Below are 24,959 nucleotides of genomic sequence, written 5' to 3' on the forward strand. Positions count from 1 at the left end.
AGGGGGAAAGAGGTGGAGGGAGTGGGAAAAAGGGAGAGATGGAAGGGTAGAGGAAGGGAGGGGAAGGGGAGGAGCTGGAGGAGGGCAGTGGGAAGGGGGAGGGGGGAGAGATGGAGAGGAAAGTAGAGGAAGGGAGGGGAAGGGGGGAGGAAAGAGGGGCAGGGGTAGGGGAGGGGAAGGCAGAGGGGGCAGGGGATGGGAGAAGAAGAGGGGGAGAAGAGGAGGGGGAGGAAGGGAAGAGAGGGTGGAGGGAACAGGAGGGGGATAAAGAGGGAAGAGGAAGGGAGAGGAGAGGAGAGTCTCAGAGAGGAAGAAGGGGACAGGGGAGGGGAGAGAGAAGAGGGAGGGGGCGGGGAAGCCTCTGCACAGAGGTGGGAAGAGGGCAATGACGTGTTCCTGACACCTGTTGACACCTGCTGGACATTCTTTCCCTGATGAACAACTTAGATGATCAAAGGAAAGATCAGGCAGAAATTAGAAATGAGCTTGTCTCTGTCAGTAGCAGTGGCTGTCAGTCAGTCAGCATGAGGTCAGTGTGAGCTGAGCTACTAACTGGGACATGTGGTTACTGGGACCTGGATATAGGTTTGTTTTTCCCTGTTCCCCTGGTGGGGATAGTTCTAGGCTTCTCTCCCTGGAGACACTGATGCAGGTACGGCCCTGGGGCCCCGGGACCTGCCTGGGGCTCTGGCAGCACAGGGCACTCGCACCCGCAACCTAGTGTGCACATACAAATGTGAACGTCTGCACCATCGGCAGGATGGTCTGCACAAATGCCTGGCCACTGGGAACACGGCGCTGGGGTGAAGACGTGGGCGCCCTGGGGTCAGGAGGCGCTTTGGTCAAGGTCTCACACCTTAAGAGTGGGCTTCTGGGCTGAAAGAGGGCAATGGGGCTCTGCCCCCTCCCAGTGCCAGGGTCAGGGGGACTGGGGACTCCAGCCAGAGGAGGTCAAGCACACAGCTCTGAACACCCCCCCACTGTGCTCTGGCATGGGAAGAGGGCTGAGTTCCCCACTGGAGACCATCTCTGTGAAGGGAAGGAGGAGCAGCAGGTGCGCAGCATGAGCTCCTGTGCGGACTGGTCCAGTCCTTGCCTTCCAGAGAAACGACCAGCCCTGAGACGCCCGAGGTGGCCACGGGCAGGGGTCCGGTGGGCACAGGCTTGTCTGGATGACAACAGGTCTACAAGGAGTGCTGTTTCTGGGGTCTAAACCAGGAGAACCCCTGGGTCAGTTATGTCCTGGAGAAACAGAATGTGAGCACATATGGAATTAAAGGTTTTATAATAGGGCTGAATTAATCCTCAGATTATCTCTTCAGTTATCTTTTCAGACCCTGTGAACGCTTCTAGTGCTCAACCGTCACAGGGGCTGCTGGCCGCACGTGCATGGGGCGGGTCCACAGATTGCAGCCGAGGTGCAGACAGGAAGACAAGGGACCCGCAGGTCCATCGCCTTGGCCATTCCTGCCCACCCTCCCCTCATGCTCACCTTCCTTGATGTCCACCCTTCCCCCCATGCCCACCCTCCACCCTGATGCTCACCCCTCCACACTCTCCCTGATGCCCACCCCTCCCCCAATACCCATCTCTCCCTGCTCCTCCCACCCGCTCAACTGTCCCCCATGCCCACCCCTCCCCATGTCCAAGCCTCCATGGTTGGAGCTCCATGCTGGCACCAGGTCATGGAGTTTCCACATTTTACCCTGCAGCCTGGAAGTGATGAAGACCAAGCTGAGGTACTGACACCACAGAACATTTGTCACAAGTTAGGCAACGTCACCAATAGACAATCAGCCCTTTCTAGGCCACTGTAGCCACATGTGGTACAACTGAAAGGAGCACTCTGATCAGACCCCACTGGTTGGAGTTGGGTCCCCATCAGCACACCCAAGTCACAGGGCTGGGGCTCTGGCTCAGTGGATGAAGGTGTGAGTGGTGGTCCCAGAACCCAGCCTGCAGACCCACTGCCCAGCTTGCCAGGGACGCCAGGGGCCACCCACATTCCAAGCAGGTGTGCCAGGCAGCACCCTGGGCGGCTGTACGAACCTGAGTCCACATGGACCCCCCGCCCTGTGTAAAGGGCGGGGCTGGACACCAGCAGCTGGCGGTGGAGCCCCGAGCAGCTGCGGAGCACGTGTGCAGCGCCCGGTGGGCTCTGTGAGGCCCAGCCCAGAAATGAGAAAACAGCAAGGGTGGCGCGGGCAGAGCGATCTCTGTGTGGGTGGGAGGCTGCTGGGCGGGACTTGTGCCCTGGGGGACCTCGCACCCCTGAAGTAAGCTCCCACTGAGACTGGGATGCACAGAAATGCTCTTTTTTTTCTACAGTTGATTGTAAAAATAAAAAGCATGAATTTTTATCTACAAAATAGTAAAAATGCTCCCTGTTTCCTTATGTTGAAAAAAAGAACAAGACAACTGCCTCATCTGGAAGCCCCCCTGCCCGTCTGGTAGAGTGTCCCCCACCCCATCTGGAAGCCCCCAGCCCATCAGGTGGAGTGACCTCCGCCCCATCTGAAAGTCCCCTGCCCAATCTGAAAGTTCCCTGCCCCATCTGGAGGCTCCTGCCCTGTCTGGAAACCCCCCACCCGTCTGTAAGGCCCCCACTCCATCTGGTGTATTGACCCCCGCCCCACCTGAAAGCCCCCCGGCCCATCTGGAAGTCTCCCAACCCATCTGAAAGCCCTCACCCCATCTGGAAGCCCCCCACCCTGTCTGGAAGCCCCCCACCTCATCTGGAAACCCCCGCCCACCTGGAGGCCCCTGTCTGTGCAGGTTTATGGCAAGCGCACTAGGTTTCTGTGGACACGCCCTGTGCTCCCTCACCTCCAGCCGCCGGATGATCTCCCGCAGAGGAAGCGCCGACTCCTGCCCCCCGATGAACGTGGTGGTGGGCAGGTGGAAGACCTTGTCCAGGTCGGATTCGTCCAGCCCATAGAACCCTGCATGGCGAGGAGAGAGGGGCACAGCCACACAGGGGCCACGGTTTATGGAAAGGGAAGGGAGTCCCGGGGGAGAGAAAATAGAAGAGCAAAGTCATACAAATCTCTGGTACATATGAAAATCAGTGGTATCTTACAGTTAGGGACACAAGCTTTAGCACAAAAAGCTGGAAGTATTTCTGGCATCGTAAGTAAGCAAGAATAACGTTCATTTTATGGGTGTATTAGTCCAGTGAATCAACTTTTCATAATTTAGAAAACAATTATTTCAAGGTCCCAAAGACACAAATTTAAATTTGAAAAGGCACAGGGTAAGCTACTCAGAAAGCAAACGAGAAGCAGTTAAAGGAGGATTCAGGTAGAAACTGAGGAACTGCTGTAGAACAGGGCCAGTGTCATGTGTGCAGAGGGGATGGGCGTGAGGGCAGGGGCCATGGCAGCCCTGGACGAAGGGTGCCCCTCCCCTCTAGGAACAGCGCGTCTGCACCCATCCTGCACATAGAGCTGCGCAGGCGCCCCCCAGTTCCCACCAACACAGACCGACTGACTAATCGCTGGTATTTCCTACATTGCCAATGACGCAAGGCGCCTCCTTCACTGAAAGCATATTTCAAACTGACAAAGACGTGAAGGGAGGGCTCTTTCTCGGGCCTGATATGCTTGTTCCGTGTCATGAGAAGTGTGACGGGGAGGAGACCTGGCGGACTGTCAGGTGACAGAACAGGTAGGGGTGATGGCAGGGCCACTTCACACCAGCATCCAGGATGCCAGGCTGGACAGGGAGGCTCGAAGCCAGCGCGCTGAGGTCTCTGTCATCTGGTTGTGCGGGACGGACTGTATCCTGGCCTCTGCCTGCCCGAGCGGCAACAAGGCGTGACAGCCCAGGGTAGGATTCGGGCACTTGGTGGCAAATACAATGGTGTGCCTGGACCGCTGGGAGGCTTGTAAAACTGCACATTTCCAGGCCCCATCCTTGGAGCTGACTTGCTGGTCACACGTGGGCCAGGAGTCCCCAGGTGCTCCCACTCTAGCTGCTGTGGGGACCACAGTCTTTATGTCTTCAATACTTGTGCACACATTTTTTAAGTCTTAAAAGGAAATTCTGTTTTTCAAACACTTTTTGCTTTATGTTGCTGGTTTTTTCTCATGGGGCAGCAGTGGTGTGGGTGATCCCATGGGCCCCATGTCCTGCTGCTAATCTACCAAGAACGAGGACAGGCCATCATGTTGGCCGGGGAGGCCCTGGGTGTCTGTAGCCCAGGGCACAGTAGTTACGGAGGACAGCCAAAATCATTTGGGCATGGTGGGGAGGGACATTTTCCCTAGCAATGAGAACACCAGGTGTGGCTGCTCTTGGGAGGATTCTGACCCGGAGAACCTCAGCCAGCCATGACCTTTCAGCATAAAGAGCCCTGGCCTCAGCATGGGCTCTTTGCCTCCATTACCTGATCTGACCACTCCAGCTACCCTGGCAAGCCCTGCACGGCCAGCCCTGCTTCACTTGAGAAATGGAATGTCAAGACACCTGTTTCCGGGAAGGTGGCGCAGATGTCTTCCTCTCTCTTTCCCACTAACTGCATATAGAAACCAGGTGTCCTGTGGAAAATGTCAGACAATGCCAAAGGGTGGAGAAGACAGCTGACCAGCCAGCGAGGCTTCCAGATTTCCTTCTGGGCTCCCATATCCCAGACTTGGGGCAAAGAACCAGAAACCTGGGACCTCCTGAGATGCAGATGAAAAAAGGCCCAATCAAAGCCTGTTCTCTCTGAAGGGTTGGGAGAAGGGCAGCCGAGCAGGACGGGGCACTTCCACAATGCTGGCTCTATTCTACCCAAGTACATGGACCACACCCTTGCCAGGCTGCCATGCATTCCAGTCTCCGGCCCCGTCCCAAGGCTTCAGACCCAGGACGGAGCCCAGGCTTCACTCCTGGCAGGTGGTGCACGAGCCCACTTCCCCATCCCAGTGTCAGTGGGGTCTGTGGGGACTGGGACGCCCACCCCGACCTGGCAGTGAGGAGGCAGCCCCCCCTCAGCTGTCATGGCAGTGTGCAGATGAGCACTGGTATCACAGATCTCTGAGTGAGACTCCAAGTCTGATAATGCCCACACATCCTGGCCTCAATAAAAGAATCCCTCACAACAAGATCATCTCAGACCAAATGAGGAAAGATAAACAACAGACACCAGCAGCCAGTGGCACGGACGCTGGGGATTACCTGGCCGGGCCTCCCCAGGAGTCGTCCTCAGACGACTTTAGTGAGCAATGAGGATGTGAGAGAGTGGGGAATTGAGTCTCTGCAAAGACTGGGGATGCCAAGAAGGACCAGATGAGAAATTCTGAAACTGTAAAACACAATAACCCTATATTAAAGTAGGTAAATAGGCTCAAGGGCAGAATTAGGGGTCAGACGACTGGGGACCCTGAAGACAGACCAGGAGAAATAAATCAATCTGAATGAAGGACAGAAAGAAAACAGACTGGGGAAGGAACGAAGCAAGCCCCGGAGACACGTGACACCAAACAAGAGGCTGTGTTGTACCCATGAATCCCAGAAGGGTAGGAGGGAGAGGGAAGCTGAGAAAAGGGACCTGGAAAATAATGAGTGAAATGCCCCAAACATGGTCAAAGACTTCAACCCACAGATTTGACAAGCGGTGCAAACTCACACAAGAAACCCAAGTACAATCACGCCAAAACATGGCATAAACTTCTCAGGATTAAAGACGAAGAGTCTCGAAAGCAGCAGGGGTCCAGGACGCCTCACCTGGAGGGAAAACCACTCGCATGACCGAGGATTTCTCCTCAGGAACAAGGGGGCGGAGCGGGGTCTGCAGAGTCTTCCAGAGTGCGAGGAAACAGCTGTCTCCCCAGAGCCCCGTGTGCAGGGATAACACGCTTTAGGAACGAAGGGGAAATGGAGACACCCTCAGTTGCAGGGAGTGAAGAGAGTCTGTCACCTAAGGAACGGCTATTGGAGGTGCTCTACAAAGAAAGGAAGTGATGGCAGAAGGGCTCTTAACGGTGGCCAGGATGTGGAAGGCAAAAATACTGTCAAACAAAGAGGACTCCTTCTCCTCCCAGGTCATCTAAATTTGGTTTGATGGTTGATGCCAAACTTCTGACCTGTCTGACGTGGTTCTAAATGTAGGTAGAGGAAATATTTAAAACAATTTTACTTTAAATGGGGAAACTAAGGGGACGTACAGGGAGGTGCACTTTCTACACTTCACTTGAACTTGTAAAACAGTGATGCTAGCAGGTTGTCCTAAGTTCTATACGTATAATATCATACCTAGACAACCACAAAAAGGGCAAAAAGAAACCACTAAAACCAAAAAAATATGACCAAAAATACCATATACAAATAAAAATGCGATTTTAAAATGTAGGCTTGGGGTGCCTGGCTGGCTCAGTCAGAAGAGCATATGGGTCTTGATCTTGGGATTGTGAGTTCAAGCCCATATTGGGTATAGAGACTATTAAAAAAAGAAAGTAAATTTAAATAAATAAATAAAATATAAAATATAGGCTTAAAGACCCATATGAAGTCAGGAAAAAGGGCCAAGAAATGAAAAAGAGGACAAGGAGAAAAGAAATAAGATATTAGATAGATTTAAGCTCTAGCATAACAATAATTATGGTAAATATAAATGACCTAAATATACCAATAAGAAGAGATTGACTAAAACAAACAAACAAACAAACAAACAAACAAAAACTACAAAAAAACCCAGGACACAACAGCATGCTTGTCTATGAAATCCACTTCAGCTAAAATCATACAGACAGATTAAAAGTAAAAGGATGAAAAAAGATATATCATATAATCCCAAGCAAAAGCAGAGGTGGCTCTATTATCAGCTAAATTAGACATATGAGCAAAGAAAATACCAGACACAGAGGGGGTGTCACACGATGACAGGTCAATCCACTTAGGAGACAGAAATCCTAACTGCACATGCACCCAAGAGTGGAGCTATAAAATACATGCACCAAAAACTGAGGACCAAAAGGAGAAACAGAGAAACCCACAGCTAAAGTTGGAGACTTCAACTCTTCTCTCTCAGTAATTCATTGAAAAAGTAAATAGATAATTGGCAAGGATGTAGAAGGACTCAACAACCATCAGCCAACAGGATTTAATGGGCACTGACAGGAAGGACATGTCATCCACAGCAGCCGAACACACGTTCTAAGTGCCCGTGGAACATATGCCAAGACAGACAACACGCTGGGCCACAAAAGTTCTCAACAAGTTTAGCAGAATTGAACTCATACCGAGTGCATCCTCTAACCATAAAGGAATCAAATCAGACACCAGTAACAAAAAGACGAAAGGAACATCTCCAAATTATTAGAAATGAAACAACATGCCCCTAAATAATCCGTGGGTCACAGAGGAAGGACTAAAGGATATCACTACACTGGACTGAATGAAAAAGGAAATACAACATACCGAAATGTGTGGGACAGCTAAAGGAGTTCCCAGATGGAACTTTATAGCAGTAAACACACACATTAAAAAGAGTAAAAGTCTCGGGGCGTCTGGGTGGCTCAGGTCATGATCTCATAGTTTGTGGGTTCGAGCCCCACGTCGGGCTCTGTTCTAACTGCTAGCTAGGAGCCTGGAGCCTGCTTCGGATTCTGTTATCTCCCTCTCTCTCTGACCCTCCCCTGCTTGCGCTGTCTCTCTCTGTGTCTCAAAAAATAAATAAAAAACATTAAAAAAAATTTTTAAAAAGAGGAAAAGTCCTAAGTCAGTAATATAAGCTTATACCACAAGAACCTAGAAAAGGAGGGGGCAATCCCCATATAGAAAGCAAAACTAAGGAAATAATGAAGATAAGAGCAGAAATCAATTGAAATCAACTGAAAATGAAAACAGCAAAACAAAAGAGAAAAATCAATGCAACAAGGAGCTGGTTCTTTGAAAAGATCAATAGCACTGACAGATCTTTAACGAGATTACATTAGGAAAAGACACAAATTACCAATATCAGAAATAAAACTGGCTACCAATACAGATCCTGCAGAAATCAAAAAGATACTACAGGAATACTACTAACAACTCTAAGCATGCACAATATACACTTGACAACTCAGATGAAATGAGCCGCTCCCAGAACATAAACTGCTATTACCCAATATGAAACACAATTTGCAACAGCTCCACCGTTATTAAAGATATTGAATTCATAAATAAATAGTTTCTGAAAAAGTAATCTCCAAACCCAGATGGTTTTGTTGGAGAATTCTACAAAATGTTTAAGTATTAAAAAAAAAGCCCAAACATTTGTTTATTATTTTTGAGAGAGAGGAGGAAGAGAATCCCAAGTCGGCTCTGTGCTGTCAGCGCAGAGCCCTATACAGGGCTGGATCCCATGATCCGGGAAATCGTGACCTGGGCTGAAATCAAGAGTTGGATACTTAACCCCCACTAGGCCACCCAGGCATACTTCTACCAAATATTTAAATAAAAATGAATACCAATATATGCAATCTCTTCCAAAACAGAAAACAGAAAAGAAAAAAATCCCTCATTTTATTAGGCTAGAACTACCCTGACACGAAGAACAGACAAAGACAGCTGAAAAAGAAAATTACAGATGAAACTCCCTTGTTAATACACATATAAGAAATTAGTAGTTGCAGGAATATGTATAAAAAGTTACACACCATAACCGAGGAGTTTGTTCTAGTAATACAATCTTGGTTCAATATTTGAAAATCAGTGTAATCTACCATGCTATCAGATTAGAGAAGAAAAATCATACAATTATATCACTAGAGACAGAAAATTTTCACACTTCCTCATAAATAAAAACAAGCAAAAATAGGAATAGAAAGGAACTTCCTCAATTTGATAAAGAGCATCTACAAAAAAAAAATCCACAGCTAATGTTGTACTTGGTGATGAGATCGAAGGGTCCCCCCAAGATAAGAAACAAGGCAAAGATGTACATTCTCAGCCCTCTTACTCAACACAGCGCTCCGAATTCTAGCTAGGGCAATTAGGCACGAAAGGAAATAAAAGGCACACAGATTGGAAAGGAAAAAATAATTGTTCCTTGTCAGGCAGCATGATTATCTACATAGAAAATCCTAAATACTCTTAAAAAACAAAACAACTAGATCCTAGAATAAGTGAACTCAGCAAGGCCACAGAATAAACATAAATGCAAAAATCAATTCTATTTCTAAATATTGGTAATGATATGTAGACACTAACAAGAAATAGACTCTTGGAATAAATCTAACAACACACATACAGAACTGGTATGCTGAAAAGTACAAAAAGCTGATGAAAGAAATCAAAAAAGGTCTGAATTAATGGAGAGGCATACAACATTCATGGACTGATAGCAAATCTCTTAAACTGAGTGGAAGGGTTAGCACCATTGTTACCATAATGTCAGCAAGTCGTTGTGTAAACCAGACAAGCCTTTTCTCAGATTTCTCCAGAAGGACAAAGGGCCAAGAGCAGTCACAGGCCGTTGTGAAGCAGGAAGGTAACCATGAAAGTGACAGCAGTGGTGGGCACAGTGTGGGGACAGACAACCAGACCACAGGAAAGGCCGAGAACCCAGAAACCAACCCACTCAAGTCAGGCCAATGGATATCTGACAAATTCAACAAAAGGAAGACAAACTTCCCAGTTAATGGTGTTGGAGCAACTGGACATCTGTAGGCAAAAACAAAAACAACTTGACCTAAACTTCATGTTTTATTCAGAAACTAAGTCAAAATGGATCGCAGGTTTAAATGTCAAATCCAAACCTAGAAAAACCATTAGAAACATACACAAGAGACAATCTTCAGGTTTGTGGCCTTGTGCAACAAAGGCACAGTCCATCAAAGGGAAAACTGAAAAACTGGACCTTATCAAAATTTAAAATTTTGCTTCTCAAAAGACCCGATGAGCCAGGAATGGGAACCACGCGAGGGCCCCCCAGTGAGTGAAGAGTGGAAACAACGGCGGGAGCCCACAGCAATGGGCGCCGCTCAGCAAGGAGGGACAAGCTGGTGTGACAGAGCCGCCTGGCTCAAAACCCAGAAAAATCACGTTGACTGAAAAATGCCAATTCTCAAATATGATGTGTTGTGATTGCATTTGCATAATATCCCTGAAATGATGAATCATAGAAACGGAGACCGGGATAGCAGTTGCCATGGTTACACTAGGGATGGGATGGAGGGGAAGCGGCTGGGGCTGAGAAGGGCGGGAGGAAGGACCCTGAGGTGCCGTGTGGCGATGCCGGCACGGGGCCCCTGTGAATTCTTACAGCTGCTGTGAACCTACAGTGCTCTCACGACAAGCACGGTCAGGACAAGAGTCACAACTTGGGAAGGTGGGGTAAAGAGACCCTCTGAGCGCCAGCTGGCACGGGGAAGACTGACCACCAGTGGGCGGAGGGGAGGTGACGACAGGCAGATGGCCCCCAGCACCTCACTCTGGATTCCTCAAAGGTGCTTTGCCCAGAAGCACGGGTCACTGAGGATTCCTTACTTCATATGAAGTACGTGTTTATGATACTTCAGTGTTCTTCATGCATGGCAAGATCAAAGAGAGATCTTGTCTGAAATGCCCGGGAAGCAGAATCTGAAAGAATCCAGAGCCCCGTGGAAGGCACAGCACGGAAGGTGGAGGGAAGGATGAGCCAACATGCACAACACCCTATGTGACCTCAGGTCCCGCCGGCTCCGGCAGGAGCGACAGGCAGCCTGCCCTGGACAAGCTCAGCGAAGCAGCGGCCAGACACTCTGGCAGGTGTGAATGACAGGGACAGAGATGACACAGAAGTGGCTCCCCCTGCTGGGTGACAGCTGAATGACGGGACAATTAACAGTCAACTTTCCCCAAATGGCATGCTGGGAAAAGTTGCACATCCTGCTCAAATGAAGTCCTCGGCTCCAGAAAGGGGAGAGGCTCGTTATTTTCCTACCTCCTACGGTTAGCATTCGGAGTCGTTCCTTGAAAACTGCAAGGTCTGAGAGGCAGAGTGAGGTGGCGTGGGTGAGCGCAGGAGGAAAAAGACAGCGAGAGTTAGTTGAGGACCCAGATACCCCAACCCTGCACCGTCACCATGGTCATGGGGAGCACAGACACTGGCACACAGACAGACACCAAAGGGGAACAGGGTGGGGGTTAGGGGTAAGTGTGGAAAGCGCTCAGGAAGAGGAGGACTGAGGCGATCCTGAGCGAGGGACGCGGGCCAGCCTCGGGCAGCAAGACCTCCTCCAGACCCGTCCTGAAGAAGCTGACACAGGGCTCTCCTGGGAGGTCAGATCCACCTAATGCAGCCAGCTTCGGGAACAGAAAAGAAAGCCTGATGTCTAAAATACCATCCTCAGAACCGGAGCACTGGGCAAAAGACCAGACCCTATACCTCCAGACTCGGATGTCCCAGAGGACGCATGGCAGGTCCTCAGCACCCCATTGGCAAGATGGCAGAGCTGGAGGGAAGCCCCGCTGTGGAGAACCACCCAGAGGCTACACACAGGGCCCTGGAGCAAGCTTTCCAGTGCCTGGACCATTCCTGGCGCTTTCCGGGCCGCTGGTGAAAATCCACATGTTCGTCTGGATGCACAAAGCGCCTTCCTGACCTTGGGCACCCAGGAGGGGCTGTGATCCTGGGGGGCTGGGGCTGGGGTGGTTCGTGGCAGCAGGGCATCCTGGCCTGATGGTCACCACAGCTGTTCCCCACCCTGGGAGTGCAGAGGAAGGCCAGTGGATGCCGCCTTGGGGGCTGGGAGGAAACCCTGAGGCAGAACAGGCAGGGATCCCTGCTCTGGGTGGTAAGCCCCCCTCCTCGCCTGTGGGGAGAGCAGCGCCCAGTAAAGACTGTAGAGCTGGTGGCTCTTAGGACAACAGATCATCGAGTTCCATGCAGAAGTGTGGATACTTGGCTTACAGCAAGAATACAGAATCTTCATTTTTCTCCTCCAGTCCTCAGAATCAGGACTCAGGACCACACCAGGAGGCCACAGGCACCTCCTGGGGGCCACCCCCACCCAAAAGGGAACTGCAGGGGGCCATGTCTACTAACAGTCTACAGACAACACATGAAATGTCTCAAAATGTTTACATTTGATCACTCTGTACTGGTGATGTGGACTCGTCCATTTGTAGCCATATTCTTTTTAAATAAAATGTGAACAAAGACACCGGCCGAAGGCAACTGAAGGGGACGGCGGTACTCTGGCTGTCACTTACAGAAGGCACATGGGGGCCCCAGCGATCCGCACACTACTCCTGGATGAGCACGCGACATTGCGCTGAACGTGGAGAAGCTGGGGCTCGGTCACAGTGCCCTGGGGTGTCCAGCAGGACACCTCGGCAGGGTGCAGCCCTGGCTCCACTCGAGCCTGATCTCCAGCTCTTCACTCGGGCATCTGGTGGTTCCGCACCCCACACACGGCAGCCCCTAAACGTTAGGTGAACTGTTCTCTATTGCTCTGAAATTAGGGAAGTTGACTAAAAAATCAACTGTCCCAGGCCATTAAGGGAGCACACTGGCCCTGGGGGACATGGAGCACTGGTGTAGGTGGGGAGGATGGGCAGCAAGGCTCTGCCCCCCTCCTCCCTGCTAATGCACTCACACGTCAGCGCTACTGTGATCTTGGACTTCTGACTTGGTTTTGTGACCACAGGCATGCCCCGTGTTGTTGGGACTTCACAGACAGGATTGGCTTGATAGAATTTAGGAGTTGACAAATTTGTGGCAACCCTGCACCAGCAAGTCTACTGGCCCCATTTCTCTAACAGTATTTGCTCCCTCCCTCCCTCCCTGTCTCTGAGTCACATGCTGGCGACTCTCGCAGTGTTTCAAACTTTCCACTGTATTCCACCTGTGACGGTGGTCTGGATGTGCGGATGCCCCTGACAGCACTTTGTACCACGAAGTGTTGCTAACTAATGTGCGCACGCAGCCTTTATCCACAGGGCCCCACCGCACACTCAGTGTCAACACTTCCGTGCGCATGTGCGGGGGAACCAAAGAGCGATGTGGCAACAAGGCTGCGTGGCTGTGCCCGCAGTCTGTAGTGAAGACGGCAATGCCCCAAACCCACAGGACTCTCTGTGTGGACCTTTCCATCCACACCCTGACGCGTCTTTCCTGTCAACTGGAAGAGGCCTCATTAGGAAACCCAATCCTGTCTGCACCTCGCATGGCCTGCCCCGGAATTCAAGGTGGACCGTGTGCCCAGGCATCTCGGGCCAGCACTCCTGACCCTCCTCCACAGGTGTGGGTTGATGATACAACCTGATATAGGTGAAGATGCATTTCTGGGGCCCACTTGGGACACCTGACTCCTGACAACATAAATCCTGGGAAAAGGTGCCCTGTTCCTAGTGATCACCTGCACAATTGTGGACCCGTTCAGAAATGTACATACATTAGTTTAATTTAAAGTCTTAAAGTAATCCCTCCCTCAACAACATTCCTGCCGCAGTGGTGGTGTGTCCATGGGGCCACAGCTGACGGGAACCCTGGCACCCTGGCTGTCCAGGAGCACCGCGGAGCCTGCTGGGACATGTGCGAGCCCGGCTGCTCGTCATCTTCCCACCTATCACTTCAGGTGCCGAAAGCCGAGAGACATTAGGCTACAGACCCTAGGCCAGTCATTTCCCCTTCTCAGAATAGGCCAAAGCTAAGAGCTTAGCAAAAACTACTTCACGTAATCGACTTTCTTTAAAACTCTGAGCAGACATGTGTCCTTCTGGGGCACACACCAATTGAGTGGCCCTGGGAAACCGCATGCCACCTGCCACCCCCTCCACCTGGCCCACGACTGCCCAGCCTGCACCCCCACCCACGTGAGCAGAACGCACTCCCAAACACATGTGGAGTGAGTCTTTCTCCAGCCTAGGTTCCTTCACAAGAGGATGAAGAAATTGTGCCTGCCTCCATGAGGAGAGGTCAGCCCGGAGGAGGTACAGGAGGGTCACAGGCCCCGGGAAGCTGCTGAGACTGGGTGGTACTTCAAGACCTCCACATGGAACGTGCAGGCCGCCCTGTTCTGGCCCTGGCTCTGGGACTCCTTCACCACTGCCAACTCGCTGTGACCCGATTGCCTACCCCTCAGTTTCTCAATTTCTCTCATTATGACCACAGGGTCTGGCATCTACTTATCTCTGAAAGCTGTTAATAATCACACTAGCTCACAGCTCCATGGAGCTTAGGAAGCTCTAGGCAGTGTCCTAAGGACTAACTTTGCAACAGCCTCACGGATGAGGAGACAGAGGCACACAGCTGGCCCTAGCAGAGCCGGGGCTCCCACCGAGGGGGCTGGTGCTGAGGCCAGGCCCACAGCCCACATGATGCCACAGGTCCATAACAGCAGTTCGACTGGGCCGGCTGTTTTCCCGAAGACCTGCATGCACCAAACAGACATTTCTGCAGTTTCGCTATTTCCAGTTTTTGCACCTAAAGCAAGAATTCAGCACAACTATTCCAAATTCTTGGGATGAAAATGCACTTCCCCTGCAAAGCAGGGGTTGTTCCCTGATCTACTGGTTCCAAAAGGCTCTGGGCTAGGGGTGCAGCAGGTCTTCCTCATGAGAGCACGGAGTTGGGGGGGAGGGGGGCTCCAGGGCCATGACTGTGTGGACCTCCTGCTGTATCACCTCCTCTTACCCTTCACCCTCACTATGCTGACGCTCAGCCTCACCCAAGCACAAATGCCCGGGGATGCTATTCTAAGATGGAACGTAAGGGGAGGCCATGGTGGCCCAGAAAGAACTGGAAAGCACAATGGAAGCCCTGCTCCCACCCCATGCCTTCCCTGGGCCCGTGCTGTGAGCAGATATGCTGCAGAGTCCATAGGCTTCCCAACCTGCACAGACCCGTCTAGGGACTGATAAGCCTCCTCTGCTGGTGCCCGAAGGCTGCATGTCAGCCCTGGCCTGACTAGCCTCACGCCCCTCCCCGCAGTTCTAATGACAGCCGGGAACCAGCAGGAAAGGTCCACTTTAATACCAAGACACCAGCCAGCACAGATGCCCCTGGGGGGGGGGGGGTGGCGAGGTGTGGTGTCAGGTGTGAGACAGCAGCCCCCACCTTCTGTGTCCGGTAACACTAGCCTCCCAGGCCCTCACCGGCCTCCCTGGGCGGCTCCACCCTGCCTTCCACACCTGGTGGGGACACCTTGGGGAGGACTCGAGGTGCCGGCCAGGGTTCAGGACAGGTAAGCAGGGGTAGGTAGAGCAGGGCCTGAGTGCTGCGGGGCTGCATGGTGGGGAGGAAGCCGAGTGGAGATGGCAGCGACACACTGCTACCACCGATCTGAGTTGACTCGGTCTGAAACCTAGCCTACAGGGGGCCCAGACGTCACAGGGCGTGGGAGACCGTTACTGGAGGAGGCGAGTTCCGTCCCCTCCAGAGAGCAGCATTAGGCAGGTAGGCAATTGTCAGTTTTATTAGCATGCACAGTGCGTCTGCAGACGCCTGGCTGTTTCATGATCAGTCATATCTCAGCACAGGTTAGCGGCACGGTGACCAAGAGCAGATTAACTGGAGAAAGCGACTGCAGGGTGAGCCCAGCGCCCTGTGCTTCGGGGTGGCAGGAGGGGCGGGGACGCGTGACAGCAAGTGTCTGAGCGCCACACGCATGCCTCCCTACACGCTGGGACGCCTTCCAAAGTTTCCTCAGTGTGATCACCAGCATTTGCGGACTGACGGCAGCGCACAGCATGGGCCCTCCCTCTACAGGCGGCCGTGCAGTGCCGCTGGGAGCACAGCGCATACCGACAGCCCTGGGGGAGGTCCTGGACGGGAGGAGGCCGAGCCACACCGGGATCTGGAGACCCAGCTGGCAGAGGGGCCTCCGGCACGTCTTCTGACCCGCCTGCCCAGCGAGGCCATCTTTTTCCTCTGTGCCACAAACCTTTTCTGCCCCAAATTTTACTTTCCAATTGTGAGACCCAAACAATTGAGCTCATACTGTCTGGCTGAAAAGCTAGGATAAACGTTAACTCATCCCAAACACACTAAATATCGAGTGATCAGAATGAAGGAAACTTCAGAGTTGTGCCTGCGGACACCCTGGCCGCCGCAGCTGTGACACCGGGCGGCAGCGCGGTGCTGGCCGCCCCCAGACCCTCACCAAGTTTGTCTGTGGATGAGATAATGTCAGCGGGCACGGAGGAGTCCAGGTCGGCATCCAAAATTCCCAGGGGGTCCAGCTGGGCTACATGGTGCCCTCGTATCTACGAGTGGGCCAGCGAGGGAGGGGTCACACACAAGAGGACAGGAGAAAAAAAAGAGGGAAGGGGTAAAAAAAAGTAAAATTACATTAAAATTAGCGTTTACAGACGCATTCTCACCCACGTTTGAAGACACAGTTACCGGAGCACCATCAAAATTTACACAACTAATGCCGAGAGGATCAAGCTTTGCAATGTGGTGACCCCTGACCTGGAAGCAATAACACAGGCAGGCGTTAGCAGGACCTGGGCTGTGGGGGACCTTACACCTGGTCCAACCTGAACCCAAAGCAACACAATTAGTCATTGTCGTGAAGCACGCTTGTGCTCACAGATGAACCTGGCGGTTCAGAGATCCGTTTGTGGGGAGCCCTGCAGCCCCTGGGTAAGCGGAGTTGGACACACTGGGCCTCACTCTCACGTGCAGCCACGCAGCTCAGCACCTGTGTGCCCTGCGAAGGGATGAGCAGGTGCTGGCCCAGAGTGGGGGCGCGCAGTGGCCTCTGGGGGTCTGCCCTGTGCCCGGCCCTGCTGAGAGGCACGGGGGTTCACATCTGATCCTGACTGCCAGAGAAGCAAGAAAATCCCTCCCAATTTTGGTTAAGTCTTGGCTGTTTCACCCATGATTGTTTGCTAGCTCTTTGTGAAGGGGCGGCTGCTGAGGGGACGTGAGACCAGGTGACATTACTGAGGCTGAAGGAGGCAGGTGATGGTCAGAAGCTGCCCAATACGCCTCTTTTAACCGGACAACACTGGAGAGCATTGTTGGCCACCAGCGCTGAGTGTCTCCATCGGCTCACCAGGACCCCACAGCCCCCCTGCCCCGTGCCACCTGCCCCGGCTGTGGCGTCTCCTGGAGAGAGAACGCTCGGACAAGCAGGCTGCAGCGAGCCCAGGAGGGACACCCCAGGCCTGACTTCTGTCTTCCTCGGGCTACTCTCAGAACAGGTGCTCAGGACTGAATTTTGGGCTCTTCCCCACCAGGTGGAGAAAGGTCAGGGGAGCCCCACTCGCCCTGACACCCCCTTTGATGGTGCTAACTGCTAACTGGAACGTTCCTGGACACCACCATGCCCTCATGCATCTTCAGGCTCAGCTTCTGTCCCCAGCTCTACGGGTTCTGTTTTCTCTTGTCATATCTGGGCATTGGAGACTGAGAAGGGCGACACCCCTCCTGGTCACTGCTCGCTCCCTCCCGGGAGTCAGCACCCCATCTCACTGCCAGTCATGACCGTCTATCCTTGCCCACAAAGTTTTCTTGCCATCTTAATGGAAGCCATAAGGAGCTGTTTACACCCGCTCAAGCAGGGTCAGGCTGTCCTGGTTCCTTTGGTCTGGGAGTCTCTGCATGCTCCCCAGGCCCTCCCCTCCACCGCAGGGAGGGCGTGTCTCACGGCTGCTGGGGTGCTATCACGGGCCATGTCACGTGAGGTGGCAGATGCACTGTCGCTGGCTGGCACCTTACCTGGTAGGCTCTGATGAGTGACTGCACTGCCAGATGGTCCTCCACCAGCTTGTCCACATTGGGCTGGGCTTCCACCAGGGGCTGTGCACGAGCCATGGTGGACAGCGAGGCTGGGCCCAGGGGGAGTGGGCTCTGGTAGGCGGTGCCCGGGGGTGCTCCGGCATTGGTGTTTCGGAAAAAAATGTCCCATGACTAAAGACAAAGAAGGAACGCACGTTATCCCTATCACATTAGGACACGGGACCCATCTTTAGCCCAAAGGAGCTCTGTTTAGGGCAGGCAAGTCCTGTCCTGGACAGGCGGATGTGCTTCTCTGCTGGATGGCCTGATCCCAGCCCTGAAGGTAGGGCCTCACTCCCAGCATCCCCTCAGGGCACCCCTCCTAAGATGCAGAGGACTTGAGGCTGCCCTGCCATCGAAACCCCAAAGGGCCAAGGTCGCCCAGCAATGCCGTACCCCAGTGCTCCCGGGGCTGGTCTGCAGGTCTGCAGCTGCCCCCATGGGACCGCCTGAGGGGGACTGGGCAACCTAAGCATGTCTCCAAACCCCAGAGGCTGGGCACAGCCTTGGTGGCTCCAGGCTGGCTTTGCTCTTGTGTTCCCAGGTGCAAAATGGGCCCAGGCCTTTAAGGAGCCTAGAGCTCGTCCGGGGCAGCCTGCCAGGCTCCCTCACTGACCCCTGGACAAACAGTCCGGTCAGTAATTCAGGAGGGCGACTCCGGAGCTAAGGGCCCAGGGCACATGCTCAGAGACAGGACCTGGAATCTGGGCCCTGACATCCTGGTGAGCTTCTTGATTTGTATCTGTGAGCAGAAGACACAAGTACTCCCTCCTCACGAGTCTGCAGAAAGAGCGACTCACGTAGGTAATGACGCTCATTCGAGCCCTGCAGGCAGTTCCCACCGTGCCTACATGACCACCTCATTTCCTTCCTTCCTTCTATGTTTGCTGGTTCCACGTTTGGATGATTCAATTTATAATGTGCGTAGACCACGAACTAGAGTAGTGTATCATCTCATGAAAAAATATGAGGCTTAAAAACGAGTCTTTTAGAGATCCAGGAGATTTAAAGTTCCTGTAGAAAAAAGAACACTGGAAAACTGGCAAGTTCAGAAACACGAAAACACTGTCCTTCCTCTTGGCCGCACAATATTCCAGCTTCTAAGATTCTTCCATCAGGAAGCTCTGATGTAGACTCCTGAAAAACCTGGACAGGAGAAATGTCACTGGGCGTCTGCGCTCGTCTGCCTGGAAGAGCTGCTGGAACCAGTCAGAGGGGCTCGGCAGGCAGCGAGCGTGTCTGTCGGGTGCGGGCTGGTGCAGGCCCTCACCCTCCTCTGGCCTTCTCAGGTGGGCCCTTCACAGTGCTGTCCGGGCACAGACCTACGGAGTCCAAGGCTCTGGAGACACCAATGCAAGCTCGTCAGCAGTGTCAGTGGCTGGCTGGGCCGGGCATCGGGACACTGCCTCTTGCAGGGCAGTCTGGCCTCTCCGTACAACTGCTTTTGAGGGAGCTTTGCAGAATGTCTAAACCATTCTACGATAAAAACATATTCCTTTTGTATTCACAAAATTGATTTTTAGGGGTGTCTGGGTGGCTCAGCAGGTTAAGCATTCTGACTCTTGACTTTGGCTCAGATCATGATCTCAGGGTTTTTGAGTTCAAGCCTCATATCGGGCTCTGCACTGATAATATGGAGCCTTCTTGGGGTTCCCTCTCTCTGCTTTTCTCTTTCTCTCAAAATAAATAAACTTCAAAGAAAAATGAATTAAAAAAATCAAACCACGTATCAAGATGACTGACTGTCCAACTCCAAGTTGTACACTTTATGTGATTTAGAACTCAGTAGCAATTCTAAGATGCCTCAACCAAGGAGTCTGGTTTCACTGTTTTTACCTTTCTGGTTAAGCTGGCACGTGTCAGCCAGCAGTGGGAGGGAAGTGGGGCTCTCTTTGGGTACCTGCCTTACCACCGATGCAAAGGCACTTCGTGGCATGAAACCTGAGGCCGGCCACCTCTGCGATCCAGGCCTGGAGGCCAGGGCCACGCCCCTCCCCACTTCAAATATCCGTCCCGCCATCATACTGGCCCTTCTGACACAGGTGGATGGCAGTGTGTCTGTCAGAAAAGGCAGCTGCCTTGGTCTCCGGAGGGAAAGAGAGGCCACCTCAGTATGGACTCCTAAGGGAAAGGGAAGCTGCTTCCCCTCTTGGCACCCACTTGGTTCGCTATGAGGACCTGAGGAGCTGAGACGCTGGACACCCCCCACTTCTGACCTTGTGGCGCTTTGCCAGCAGGTCTGAGGGAGCCCCTGCATTTGTAGAGTGGCTGTGGCCCAGAGCTCTCCCTGAGCTGAAAGGAGGCCCCGCCTGAGACAGCAGCCAAGCGAGAACCACCAGCACATGGCCCTGCACAGCGGTGGCGGCGGCAGGGACGTGGCTCGGCTGGCAGCCCCAAGCACACGGCTCTGCTCACCTGCCCCCTGCCAAGCAGATGACAAAAGGAAAGGCCTCTCCAGCGGACACTGAGGGGGCAGCTGCGAGACAAAGGCTTTGGGGCCCCATCCAGCCCAGGCTCTGAGACGGGGGGCGGATGGCATCATCAGGCCTCCTCTCTCGGACATTCTTCTGTGTTCAGAATGCAATTCCCGGTGTCTTTCAACTGGCCGAGAACCTTGCTCACGCTGGAGGTGGTCAGAAGAAATTGTTGGCGCCAGTCCTACGGAAGGCAGGGAGCCAGTGCTCCCGTCACTGACCCCCATCAACACGTGGCCAAGCTGGGACCCCCTCCCCCACGACAGCAGCCCGGGAGGCTCTGCAGGCCACATGCATCTGCAAACCCACCACGCTGCCATGTGCCTGTCAGATCTCAGAAAAGCGGACAAAACCTCCACAGCTCTGAAAGCAGAGGGTGCATTTCATCCCTCTAGTGCTTTCTGGTCCCTGAGAAACCTGCCTCTCTCTCTCTCTCTCTCACCTCAGCCTGCCCGCTCCAGACCTTGGCCCCTCGCCACCACCTGGAGAGGGCTTCCTGTCTGATGACAGCAGCCCTTGCGCACACACCTGGACAGCAGGTTTTACAGACTGCGTTGGCAGGTGACTACAAGGCTGCAGCGACAGTCAGGGGTGCCCCTCCCCTCTGTGAGGTGGAAGCTTCCAGAAGAGGAAGCCTGCCCACTGGCTCCTTGAGCCTGAAGATGCAAGGCCAACATTAAGGCAGGTGGCCCTGGGCTCTTGTTGAGAAGAAGTCTGTCCACATTGCCCACCTCAGTGAAGTTTTCTTTTTCTCCAAGCCTGACTCATCCCTAATGATCCTGCGCTCTTGTGTGGACACCCGATCCCACAGTGCAGACTTATATCGCCAGCAGTCACTCCAGTGACCCAGCAGAAGTAAGGAGAAAGCACAGGTCTCTGAACACCTCGAGAACTGAGCCGAGCCTGGCTTCTTTCTGGGACCTGGAGAGTGGCCTCCGGTACGTAGTAACGGATACCCAGTCCTCTGCCCCTGCTGAAGGGAGCAGTGGCCTGGGGCAGGGGAGAGTATGAGAAGGCACTAGCTCCTTCCGATGGCCAGTCAAGGACACCCAGTCCTCTGCCCCCCTGCTGGAGGGAGCGGTGTCCTGATGGGGGGTGGGGGGGGTGCGAGAAGGTACCAGCTCCTCTGCCCGCCAGGACCAGATGAACTTGTGACCTTCTTTCTGCACAGGAACACTCTTTCAAAAGCACAGAGGATGCATGCACAACATCTCCAAACTGTAGTCGGACAGACACCCTGAGGCTGCCTCTAGGTGGTGTCCCGGAAGCCTGGGACCAGGGGGACGACCGCAGGTATAGGTGCAGAGGTGAGAAGAGACAGTGCTTGGGGGACGGCTGGTATGAGGAACCTGAGGAGGGGACCCAGGGGACCTGCCAGAGACAAGAGCCTGAGCCGGCAGGGGATGTGTTGGGAGGGGGGCACAGCTGTCAACGGGACTGTGGGGCTGAGACCATCACCAAAACATGGTACATTCTGAGCATAAGTGAATGGAATATTCTGGTCAAAATGAAACCACAAATCTTAAGTTTTAGGTAAGTGAAGCTCTGTCTCAAAAGTCATCGTCCCTGCGCCGCCGCCCCCCTCCCGCTTTCCTGTAACCATTAACCATGCCAGGTGCTCCCTGCGGTCAACGTTCTAGGCACCAGGCAGGGGAAGCCTGTGGAAGGCTGCCAAGGAGGCCCCGCCTCAGGTCAGAGAGGATGCCAGCACTGGTCAGTGTAGGACTGCTTACCAGCAACCTGGGTGGAGCAGGTCAGTGAGACAAGCAGACACTGCCCTATGTTATTTATCGTCAGCAGATCACAAGCGCCTCTGAGCCCAGTCCCCGGCTGTGTAGGTCACCCCAGAGGCCATTCGAGGAGCGCTGCAGGCTCAGGTGCCATCAGGGAGGAAGGGCCCTGGGGTGGTGAGCCTGTCGCCCACAGGCTTGGCAAGCTCTGGGGAAGCTGCCCAAGCAGTGTGTGCCAGACTCCGAGCCTGAAAGCTCAGAAGCACATTGGGCACTTGCACACCTGCTCACACTTTGAAAAGCAGCAACAGAATATTTGGATTTGTTCTAGAAGATGGTGATCAATGGTGATCACAAGGTGACTGATGCTGATTCTGGTCACCAAATTCTATGCCTCTGGTACTGGGCTGACAGACTGTTTCCTCTTGTCCAAAGTCCCTTTCAGATGCTGCTCCATCTGGGTGCCACCCACCTGCACTCCACACCATGGTCTGGCACGTGATGTCACCTGATGCCACCACCACCCTCTGCTGGCACCCTGCTAAGAACCCTGACGTAAAGCCAGCCTGGGGTGTGGGCGAGGCAGCCTCTGGCAATCTGGGGAATGGACTAAACCCTAGGCTCAAAGGCCACCACGAGGGTGATAATGTAGTGACCCACGGTCACTGAGGTCAGACCCGGGACCCTCGCAGACAACTGCGTTAAGTTCTTTTTTTTTTTTTAATTTTTAAAGATGTTTTTATTTATTTTTGAGGGACAGAGAGAGACAGTGCGAGCAGGGGAGGGTCAGAAAGAGAGGGAGACACAGAATCTGAAGCAGGCTCCAGGCTCTGAGCTGGCTGTCAGCACAGAGCCTGACGCAGGGCTCAAACCCACGAACCATGAGATCATGACCTGAGCCGAAGCCGGACATTTCACTGACTAAGCCATCTAGGCGCCTCATCCGAGTTAAGTTCTGATGTTAACAATGTTTAACTGCTATGAATGTGAAACTCAGGACAGTAAATGACCAGGGTCTGGCGGGTTCAGGCTAATTCTGTCCCACAAACACGGAGCAGCAGCTCCTCAAGTGGAGGATAGCTCTGGGGCCAGCAGGTGCTGCTCCGAGGCTCCCATCTTCCCCAGTCCCCTGCACATAGGCTCGGCTGGTTCACGAGTGTGCTGGTGGCCCTGCATTATTTCCTGAGCATCCAGATGACTACACACAGCGGCCCAGCCATGGCATGGGTGTGCATGTAAAGGCTGCCCTGGACAGTCCCCACACCCTCCCTGAAGTGCCCTATCTGTGCTACCCGATGGGTCCCAGCCTTCCTTGAACACACTGTGTGTGCCTGCCCTCCAGTGGGGCTTTCACTCTTCTGTCCATGGACACTGTGTCTGGGATGCAGGGACTGGCCGTGCGGTGGGGTTGGGGACTGCTACGTCACCGCAGAACACTTCCAACTGGAAGCAGCTAAAACTGGGGGTTCTGCTCAGGACTTCCTCAGTTACAGAGATGGAAAGAATTTACGCTCGGCCAGAGTGCAGCACTGGGGAGGGAACGTCTCCGGACAGGCTCTGCCACTATCTCTGGAGGGCGTGCGAGGAAAATGCCAGCATTCACCCAAGACCAGCCAAGGACCGTGGCCTCTGTTCTGCCCCATGGACTCCACAGATGGTGATGGGCCTCTGCCCGAGGGACTGAAGGTGGTGGCCCCTCCAGTCCGTGATGGTGGGTCCTCTCAGCCACGCAGCACGTCCCCTGGCCTCACTTCTGACCCCCGAAAGCCCGTGGACCTCATCACAGCCCATCCTGGAGAGGCGGCACCTGGCCTGTGCACACACGGCCTTGCAGGACCCTGGCAGCCGCTCATCGTCCTCGTCGGACACGACGGCCTCAGGCTGCTGCATTTGGACGGGAAGGCACCGCTCCTGCTTCTCCCTCTTCACACGTGTTCACTGTAACCCCTGACCTGAGCCTTGTAAACACAAAGCCCCCCGAATACTGAGGTCAGGGAAAGGACCTCGCCCGTTTGGCTAACTTAGTACAGAATCACCACGGGGGAGGCTCAGCAGCCTCCCTCACCGAAGTCCCACACAGCGCACCACAGACCTTCTACATAGGGGTTTTCCCCACCGTGCCGGGCACACAGTTGCCTGAGCACAGCCCAGGAACATTCAAAACCAAAAAGTGAGAAGGCACGTGTCACCATGAAGTGGGGACAGTGTGTTTTTCCCTGCTGATCTGGTTCACTCACAGAAAATGATGGGACTGTGTTTCATGAGTGTGGAAGAGGCAGAGCTGCCCAGGCCAGAAGTGAGTCATGGCTGGGCCCCAGAGGTAGGACGGAGTCTGGAGACTACGCCTCAGGCACAGCGACCATGCTGGACCAGAGCTGTCATTACCCTTGGAGCCAGCACAGGAATGGTGTAAGAAATGATGTGGTTCAAAAGGGGAAGAAGAGGACGGCATTTAGGAAGGGGGCTGAGGCTGCTGGAAGGCCTGGTGGGGGAAGCAAGCTCCAAAGCTCCAGGGATGGCTGTGGGGGGCCCAGCGAGCACAGGCAGCACCAGGCCAGGTCCTCTGTGGCAGGGCTGATACTGTGCTATGTGTGGGTGGGCAACTGCCTCGGTGCACAAATGGGGCCTGGCACAGCCTCAGGGGCTCCTGATGCCTGTCTGTTTCACATAGGAATGGGGCAATCTGCCTCTGGCCCTACGTGCTCCTAAGACATCAACAAAAAGATGCTGCCATCTGACTCGTCCCCAGCATGGCCCAGAGCCTGATCAGAGAGGCTTCACATGCTGACACCACAGGCTCGGGCAGAGGGTTCCTAGCACGCAGGTCAGCACCTGGGAAGGGGTGGAGGCCTGGAGGGGCGGCGGGGAGAGGCACACCAGGGGCGCAGGATGGAAGGAGGCCCGGGCAGCCTGTACGGGCGTAGTCAGGGTCAGCCACTGACCTGGGCACCAGGAGCATGAGGGGCTTGCAGCCCTGAACTGCTCGATTACTTTACCAAACAATTTCCATGATCAGACATTTAAAAACAAAAGTGTACTTAAAACCAAAGATATGACAACCAACCGTAAGTTATGAAG

At 53.6% G+C, this 24,959-nt stretch overlaps 1 protein-coding gene across 5 annotated transcripts in view; it reads right to left on the bottom strand.

Annotated features, from left to right (window-relative positions):
- OGDH (oxoglutarate dehydrogenase) overlaps positions 1-24,959 on the bottom strand; it is a 61,648-nt gene that overhangs the window by 18,075 nt on the left and 18,614 nt on the right. For 2 of the 5 annotated variants that reach the window (XM_029930995.1, XM_029931001.1), the window contains exons 3-6: positions 17,618-17,809; positions 16,053-16,155; positions 10,889-10,933; positions 2,827-2,942 (exon numbers count right to left, since the gene is read on the bottom strand). In XM_029930995.1, the coding sequence (XP_029786855.1) occupies positions 2,827-2,942; positions 10,889-10,933; positions 16,053-16,155; positions 17,618-17,809 (456 nt within the window). Of the gene's footprint in view, positions 1-2,826; positions 2,943-10,888; positions 10,934-16,052; positions 16,156-16,272; positions 16,364-17,617; positions 17,810-24,959 lie in introns of all 5 variants that reach the window. The other 3 variants (XM_029931006.1, XM_029931011.1, XM_029931015.1) reach the window with 3 other exon arrangements.

Source organism: Suricata suricatta, chromosome 2 (genome assembly GCF_006229205.1).
Source record: "Suricata suricatta isolate VVHF042 chromosome 2, meerkat_22Aug2017_6uvM2_HiC, whole genome shotgun sequence".
NCBI lineage: Eukaryota > Metazoa > Chordata > Mammalia > Carnivora > Herpestidae > Suricata > Suricata suricatta.